An 8,994-nucleotide genomic window follows, 5' to 3' on the forward strand; every position below is an offset into this window, starting at 1 on the left:
ATATATTGAAAAAAAAAACATATCCCTCCTCTGTACGTGTCCCAACCATCTCAGCCTTGTCTCTGTAATTTTGTCTCCAGAGCTGTCCCTCTGACACAAAACCACCTGAGGGGTGGAAATTTCCTGTGAAAGCAGTTTGCTTTATGGTTTCAGCTGGATGTAAACAGCCTCCAGTGACAGTGAGTCATTTTCTGGAAGGTATTAACTAATGCCAGCATTCCGCCAAGCAAGTGAAAGAGGCAACTGAAATCCAATCTCTCCTTAAAAAAAACTTCACGTTCTATAAGAGGGCACCAGAAACAAAGCAATGAACAAAGATGCGTTCATCTGACAACCAAAAATGCTATATAATATATATATTTTCTATAGATATCATTAAAGGTCTGCTTTTCAGCGTAATTTGGAAGCAGTAATCTTAAAAACCACTGACATGCACGACACAGCAGTCGGCCGTCTCTGATTGGTCGAAAAAATCTGTTTGGATCACGTGATATTGCCGGACGTAGACGTGAGTGGCGGTCCAACTGCTGCACCATCATCATCATCACCATCCATCCTTTGTGCTGTATTCTCGTCTTATTCGGCCTCATTTACTTACATGTTAATCGTCACTCCGTTGAGTTTCTACTGTTGTGAACGCACAGAGAAGGTAGAAGCTAGCCTCGTGTGCTATTAGCCTAACGGTCGCATCCTCTCCTCTCCATCCGATCATCGCTGCTTTGCTGTCGCTATGGGCTGCTCTTTGCTCCCTCTTTTCGTCGCTGTGTTGGCAGCCCGGTTTGTTGTCGCAGACCCGGAGGAACACGGTCCTGTCGACGGAGCTCCGCCTTCAAAGATAGGCAAGAAAAGCAGTTATTAAACCATCCTAGTTAGCTGTTTAGTTCAGCTAATGTTAGCCTCTCAGTCAGTCTGAGGGCTGATGAATAAGCAGCATCCATCAGGGGTCTCTGATACTGAAGATAAAGGCAAACACTAACCTAGTCTGAACATTGTGTGTCACGTGATTAAGAAAGCTTAATTATAGACACGAGTTATCTGTTAATTTGCTTTTTGAAGCAACCTTTATTCAAATAAACAGGAAGTAAAGCTTCAGCTGTCATCACCAGCCAGGAGGCCCAAAAAACCTAAAGATATGACGGAAAATATAAAAGCACAAAAGAGGAAATACAGCAAATCTTACACTTGAAAAAACAAAATAATAATGTGTTTGTTTGTTTGTTTTTTAAGTTAAACATCAAAGTAATAAATTCCTTTTAAATTCCTTTTTCCTTTTACATACAGTTGCAGTCAGAAGGTTTTCATACTGTCATCATAAGCATGAATGTCATGGTATTTTGGGTCTTTTTATGTTTTTGTTTTGGCGGTTTCTTTCTCAAGGTGAGTTTATTGGCAGAATTGGTTGGTTTCCTGGCACAGACCCAGATTTTAAGCATAGTCCACAAAGTGTCAACAGGGTTGAGGTCAGGGCTTTGAGAAAACCATCCCAGAAGCTTAATGTTAGTCTGATTTAGCCTTTTCAAAACAGTTTCGATGTGTGTTTGGGGTCATTGTTCTGTTGGAACACCTGTGTCCAAAGGTTGAAGAATTAGTCCTTCTTCATTATTCCCCCCAATGTACCAGTACCACTGGTAACAGCCCCAGGCAAAGTATTGATACATCTGAATAATATTTACAATTACATTTGTCTGATAATCCTGGAATCTGCAGTTGTATACAAATGGCTACAAGGGAGCTTCCCAATCGTGATCACTAATGAGAAGTTAGTAGGCCTTGGCCTTGTCAAACTAAACAACATTGTAGAGCCTTTAGCGCCACTTATAAAAGATTTAACTGAGTGTATATATATTTGAATCTGTGTTTAATTTGAACCCTATGTGGATTAAAGAAAATCCAAAACTTGTGCACCCAATTATTGTTTTTTAAAGTCATATGTAAAGATGTATGCTGTACAGTCATTTCGCCCTGAAAAAAAGAACAGTTCAAAGAAATCATTAAAAGGCCAGAATTACAATTACCTTCATCCCCACGATGAGTGGAAGTGCTGTAACAAGAGATCATTTGAGATTAAACAGTATGCCCTATCAATGTGCCCTATTCAACATCTCTATACTTCAAGATAACCCAAAAACTCAAGAAAAGCATAATTTATTGTCCTCATCCTCAGTCCACCTATAGATGAATAGTAAATACTGATGAAACTGTTATTACCCTTATAGAGAGGCCAACAACACCAGCAAACAGCAAATTTACACTGTATTATAGATCTCCGTAAGATTTAAGGCACATTTCATCACCCAACCTCACTCTGTGTCTCTTGCTCTCCAGCTGTGGTTGGGGCAGGGATAGGAGGCAGCGCCACTGCCCACTTCCTGCGGCAGCACTTTGGCCCAGAGGTCCAGGTGGACGTGTTTGAGAAGGGAGAGGTGGGAGGCCGTCTCGCCACCGTAACCGTCAACCACAACGACTATGAGTCTGGAGGCTCCATTATTCACTCACTCAACCTCCACATGCAGGAGTTTGTCAAGCAGCTGGGTGAGTTTATGGACAAAGACATTAATTAGTCACAGCAGAGGTCAGATTTTAAAAATTTTCTTTGCTTTTTCAAACCAGGGGAGGGATTCTTGCGTTTTTTTAAATATTCCCCAGCAAAAGCGATCACTTTACAAGAGGAAAATTAGAAACCTGACACTATGTTGGTCCTCCGTGTCGTCCTGTGTTTGCCCAAACAAGGTTTGAAGTATCGTCGCAACGTGGCCGGAAAGATGGCGGTATTTAACGGCGAAGAGGTGATTCTGGAGGAGACGGACTGGTACCTGCTCGACCTGTTCCGGCTGTGGTGGCGCTATGGTATTAGCTTCATACGTCTGCAGATGTGGGTGGAGGAGATTATGGAGAAGTTTATGAGGTGAGTCAGAAATTTTAGTGCCTTGATTTTATTATTTTGTCTCTTCAGCTTCTTTGCATGTTGGACACTTGATGGGATGTGGCAGGGGTGCCGCTACAAACTGCACTGTCAGGGTATCATAACTTTGTTGTGGGTGTCTCTGCAAGTGGAAGCAAAGCTTTGTTTATTTCTTAATGCTCATTTTTTCTCCTGCTTTTTTCTGGTGGCAGTATTATTAGTTGATTAGTGGTAATGACAGGAATGCTCCAAAATTGGCACTGCAGATCCAGCTGAGTCATTCATGCCTTGAGTGCTTTTCTTCCCAAAATTGTTTTTTCTATCTCAAAGATAAGGTCTTGCCCTTAAAATGTGCACAGCATTCCCTTCTGGTGTTGCAGTCAGTGGGGGAAGCCTGTTTTTGAGCTATTTATTGCTCTCTGCGCCTTAGGCATCTGCAGCCATAATAACTGCAAAACCTTGACTCATTGTGTGCCTTTCCGAGCATGAGGTCTGCGTAAATATAGATAGCCATCTGCCTGGGATTTGCCAGAGAGAAAGGACCACTGACATGAAACTTGTCTCTATCCTCCAGCAACACAAATATACAGTGTAGAATTGCATGAGTGTATTTCAGATATCATGTCAAATCTTTTGCTTACATTTATATTTCCTCTGCTCAGTTTTGCCTTGAAAAATGAACCAGAAACAGAATTTTGCTTTTTCCTTCCTCCACCACCAACATCTATTTCCTCCCTCAGGAAGTGATTTTTATCTCTTCATCACTTTTTTCTTTCTTTTCTTCTCTCTAAGTCGACAACCACAAGCCTCTATATCTTTCTCTCCGTCTCTGATTTGTTGCCAATAGATTATTGCTGACTGAATAACTTTGAGCAGGAAACGAAACCAAAAAACAAAACAAAACATCTCCATATTGCTCTAACTACTGATTTAGTCGTTAACTGTTATAATTTGTGTGTCTGTGCATGTGAAATATAGGATCTACAAATACCAGGCCCACGGCTACGCCTTTAGCTCCGTAGAGGAACTGCTGGACTCTCTCGGGGGCAGCGGCTTCATCAACATGACCCGGAGGCCACTGTCCGATTCGCTGCTGGAGCTGGGTGTGTCCCAACGCTTCATTGATGAGGTTATCGCACCCGTGATGAGGATCAACTACGGACAGAATGTCAGCATCCCAGCCTTTGTAGGTCAGCTAAGTGGGAAGATGCAAGCAGCAGTGGAGGAAGAAGTGAAGGGGTGATGAGTAGTGAAGTAAGAGGGCAACAGCTGTGAAGGTGCATTCGGGGACAGTTATGACCTGAACGTCTTCCTTTCCGATTTGGCTCAGGAGAAAGGAAAGGACGAGAGAGGAAAAGAGATGCAGGGTTGAGAGTAGAAGAGGAAGGCAAGGTGAGAGGGGAGCGGGGTGGTCTGTGGGAGTGAGAGAACAGGAAAGCGTGTGGGCAGCTGATAATTGGTTTAAAGCACTTGGCACTGTCTGTTCAGCGCGCGTGTGCTTGTGTGTGTTTCAGGAGCTGTGTCTTTAGCTGGTGCCCAGAACAACCTGTGGGCGGTGGAAGGAGGCAACAAGCTGGTGTGTTCAGGCCTGCTGAAAATGGCCAGTGCTAACCTGCTGGAGGCACAGGTCAACTCCATCTCTCCCATCCACTCAGGTAACGCCATCCTGATGTGTCCTGTTTTTTAAGGGGTTTTTTTCAGCTGTGACAGCTTTACTGGTATTGATTATTCTTTGTGAGTCTGTGTGTCCTTTGTATATTATAATCCACCTGTTGTGTTGAAGAGGGAGCTGAACATAAAAGCAAACATGAAAGAAAGAATGAGATGGTTTGTCATCCACAGAGCTTTTTTTGTAATACAGGAGAGGGACTCCAGTACCAGCTGAGCTTCACCACGGCAACAGGGACGGCATCAGAGCTGTATGACATTGTAGTGTTGGCGACGCCTCTACAGGCTAGCGTCGGGTCTGGAGTCCAGTTTCAAGGTTTCACGCCTCCGTTTGATGAGCTGCCTGGCAGCTATCACAGCACTGTAGCAACCATCGTCCATGGTTACCTCAACACTTCCTTCTTTGGGTTCCCGGACCCCCGTCTGTTCCCTTTCGCCAGCGTCTTGACGACTGACACACCTGATCTGTTCTTTAACAGCGTGGCTAGTGTTTGTCCCGTCAACATCTCAGCAGGGTTCCGGCGTAAGCAGCCGCAGGAGGCTGGAGTCTACAAGGTGTTCTCCCCACAGCTGCTGGAAAAGTCTCAGCTCAAAACACTATTCAGGTCAGCCATGTTCTTCCCAGGAGTTGATCCCATAGTCATGCCTGGGCAATTCTGTATTTGTTTGGTCCAAAGTAAAGCCTGACGGATATGAGATTTTTAAAACCAATCTGTAAGAATCCAATATATTGGCCGATTATGTTCCCTAACGTTTCTTAAGTGTAGTTATGTAAGAGTCAGTTTAGTTTAAAAATAAACTTGATTTGTGGTTACAGCAAGTCGTGGAAGACTCCACGTTTACTTGTTTAGGCTCTGACTGGTTCAGCTGTTGTTTGTGCTTTTATTACATGTTTGAAGGGTATTTCTACCATCTCGTCCTATTGAATTTGTAATGTATCAGCTGTGATAAATGCCAGCACTGATATCGGTAAATATCAGTCAAGCTCTAATGTAAGTTTTTAAATTTACTATTGTATAAGACAGAGAAAACCAGCAAATATTCCTATTCAGGTAGTGAAATTTAGGTATTTATGTTTAGGGGAGAACATTTTTTGTTATCAGAATCCTCTAAATAGATTATAGTTGTTTTTTTTATTTTATTTAAAAAAGTTATTTAGTGATCTTACCACCCACATAGATCATTGGCTGCTTTACTCTATCATACTGTTCTCTTCAATTTTAGGTCGTACTACTCAGTGCAGGTGACGGAGTGGCAGGCCTACCCTCGCTACAGCAGCAGCCAGCGGCTGCCACCTGTGGAGCTGCACCCCAATCTCTACTACCTCAATGGGATTGAGTGGGCTGGTAGCGCCATGGAGATGAGCTCAGTGGCTGCCAAAAACATCGCCCTGCTAGCCTACCACCGCTGGAATAGACAGACAGACATGGTGGACCAGAGAGATCTGGTGCACAGGATCAAAACCGAACTATAACAAACGAATGCTAAGACCCAGATGAGTAATGTGATGTATGTCTGAGTGTATGGACTCACCCAACCAAATTATAAACTTTTTGTGATTTTGACCAGTGGCAAGAGAATTTAGATGTCCATTTATATAATATAACCTTTCGTGAATGTATCGAATTTATTCAGTCAGTACAGTAAGTTGAACATAACCCTGCTGCCTCCTAACTAAACGTAAACATCAAAAACCATAAGTCATTATATTGGCACCATCATAGACTCTGGTCCTGCTCTGCTACTCAAAAGGCCTGTTTCACTTCACTGATTCTCTGTGCCACATAAAAGAGACATGTTGCACTTTTGTTTGTGGATTTATTGCCGATGCTAATTGGCAGTTTCCATCCAAAAATGATGCCGCAAGGACCTTTCCTTTGCCAAGAAATAAGAAAACCAAGCAAATATGGAGAACACCAGCTGGCGTACTGTATACTGTACGGACTGTTAGGAGGTGGTAGTGCTGTTAATGAACACCATTGAATATAAATACCAGTTTACGGTTTTGGTACTGCTCTTCTTAAACAAATGTTTCTGTTTCCAAGCCAAGAAAGCGTTTAGAACAATAAGCTGTTGTACAGTATGTAACTGATTTAACTTTGTCATCTAATCAAAACCACAGCACTGCTGCTGCTACTCTCTGTAAATGTAGGGACTGTTAATGGACTGGTTGTTGCCACCAATGAAATCTCATTAAAGTAATCTCAGTAGGATTTCTGTAAATTAATAATTATTCACCAACCCATGGTAGTGGCCACTGGTGCAGTGCTCTATTGTCCCTTTCATCATTATCTCCCCTTCCTGCTGCTTTTGTTGCATAATCCAGCAGAATTTTTATTTTTTTCTTCAGGGAAATGAGCCAGCCAGCTTTGACAGTGGACTGAATAAAAGCAGAGGACAGATCCGTGCTGCTGCTGCTGCTGCTGCTGCTGCTGACCACAAATGTTTCCATTTTCTCGCAAGCATTAAAAGCCTCAGTGGGAAAAAAGCTTTTCTGCTGAGGACTTTAATCATGTAAAGCACACACATGAAAATTTTGGGTTTCACTTTCAGAATGGGGAAAAGGTTTTTACGAAGACACAATGAGAAATCACTGACAGCTGATTATCTTCATGTGACTGAGTAGTCTTGTTTTCTGAATTTCTAATTTATCTGCACTGGATTTGGGCTGAAGTGGATTTCTAGAAAACCTTGTAACTCCAAAGGGCTTCAGTTGATGGATAATGTGATTTCTGTTGTGTGTTGAAAAGTGGCTGATGACACTGATTTAAAACACTGTGATGGCCTCAGAATCAATGTGGTGGAAACTGTGTATTTTTAGCCTTTTTTTTTTTCCTTCAAATTTCAAAAATTGCTTCTTTAGGCAGAACAGTACAATTTGTAGCCCCAGTGCTCGTATATAAATCTTCTAGCGAATACACATCTCAATACTGTTCAGACTACTTGTCTGTGTCAGCTGTAAAGTTCTGATCATGAAAACATGATCAAATTAAAGACGAATGGGGTCTGAAATTGGAATTATCTGGCAAACTCCTGTATTTATGGTCTAAATATTCCCGTCCCAATTTGTGCACTCTGAATAGTACAGTAGTACTTAAATGACGGGGGGTGGGGTTCCTCTACAAGTAAAAATTAGTATAGTCATAAAGATGTAATAAAGCTGTACTGTAAGAACAGAGTGAAAGTAGTAATAAATTGCCCCTTGGTATTACTCATTATACTGTCAGGTCCATAAGTATTTGTATAATGACACAATATTTGCATTTTTGTCTTTGCATAGCACCACAGTGCTGATTTTCATCTTTAGTTGAGTGAGTTTATCAAACGTGTTGCATTAACTGTTTGGAAATTACAGCAATTTTTATACAGAGTTCCCCAGAGGCTCAAAAGTAATTGGACAAACATAATTTTAAATACCAGAATTGTTTTAAATACTTTGATGAAAATCGTTTGCAGTCCAATCCTCTGAAGTCCAGAACCCATGGACATGACCAGATGCTGTGTTTCCTTCTTTTAGATACTCTGTCAGGCCTTTACTGCAGCCGCCTTCAGCTGCTACTTGTTTTTGTGTCTGTGGCTTCAGGTTTGTCTTCAGTAAATGAAAAGCATTCTTTAATAGAGGTCAGATGTTGTAAAGATTTTTTTATTAACCATTGGAAATAATTCTGTCATAATGCACTTTAGTTGTTTTCTGTGATCTTTCAGGCCTTTTGATGTTTCCGAGTTGGTCAGTGCATTCCTTCTTTTTCGCAATGTACCAGATTGTTTATTTAGCCACTCCTAAAGTTTTTCCTGTCTCTCTGTATGTTTATTTTGGTTTTCAGCCTAATGATGTCCACCCCCACAGGCATCAAGTATTTCTTCTTACCTGATATAGAGTTCCAGTGAAGAGCTATCAAATCGAAGGTCAGCTCCAGATCTTTAATCTGGCCATCAATGTGCTTGTCGCATTATTGTTCAATTAATTTTGAGCCTTGGAAAATGAAGGACTGAATAAAAATGTCTGCAGTTCCTAATCAGTTAACGAAATGCTTGTTATTGTCCAAATACTTAACTAACTGTACATGACCTTATTGGTTTGTATACAGCATGTTATTCTTGTAGCTGGCTGGTAAGGCAATTTTACCTACTTGACATCCAGCTGGGGAGTTCAGTCCAGTGATTCCTGTCCTTGGGATCAAGTCCTCCATATGAGAGATCTGAGGGGCTATTGAGGGGGCTTGACCACCTAAAGACTTGATAACAATAATGAGCTGAGGGCTATTTCTGTGCTAGAGGTCAGATGCCTTAATTCACTCGGAACCAACAAGTTAATGTTTAACAAAGTGTTTAATTTCACAAAATGTCATACACTGATTGTAAAATATTGTACTTGCCTAAATGTATTTCTTTTTGAAATGTAAAAATGAAGTGGCATTAATCAA

At 41.5% G+C, this 8,994-nt stretch overlaps 1 protein-coding gene across 3 annotated transcripts; it reads left to right on the forward strand.

Moving 5' to 3' along the window:
- Positions 1 to 452: 452 nt before the first annotated feature.
- Positions 453 to 8,994, forward strand: pcyox1l (prenylcysteine oxidase 1 like). 3 transcript variants are annotated; one of them, XM_085289385.1, is made up of 9 exons: positions 453 to 839; positions 2,326 to 2,532; positions 2,731 to 2,905; positions 3,881 to 4,141; positions 4,233 to 4,294; positions 4,417 to 4,557; positions 4,764 to 5,175; positions 5,795 to 6,079; positions 6,921 to 8,994. In XM_085289385.1, the coding sequence occupies exons 1-8, from the start codon at positions 731 to 733 to the stop codon at positions 6,042 to 6,044; spliced, it is 1,617 nt and encodes a 538-aa protein (XP_085145511.1). In that variant the 5' UTR covers positions 453 to 730; the 3' UTR covers positions 6,045 to 6,079; positions 6,921 to 8,994. The 3 variants fall into 3 exon arrangements, with proteins under 3 accessions (XP_085145511.1, XP_085145510.1, XP_085145512.1); XM_085289384.1 differs by having other exon boundaries at positions 5,795 to 8,994; XM_085289386.1 differs by lacking the exon at positions 4,233 to 4,294 and having other exon boundaries at positions 455 to 839; positions 3,881 to 4,092; positions 5,795 to 8,994.

This window comes from Mchenga conophoros, linkage group LG10 (genome assembly GCF_057382185.1).
Source record: "Mchenga conophoros isolate Kocher_MC1m ecotype Shallow Benthic linkage group LG10, M_conophoros_male_GT1.1, whole genome shotgun sequence".
Lineage (NCBI taxonomy): Eukaryota > Metazoa > Chordata > Actinopteri > Cichliformes > Cichlidae > Mchenga > Mchenga conophoros.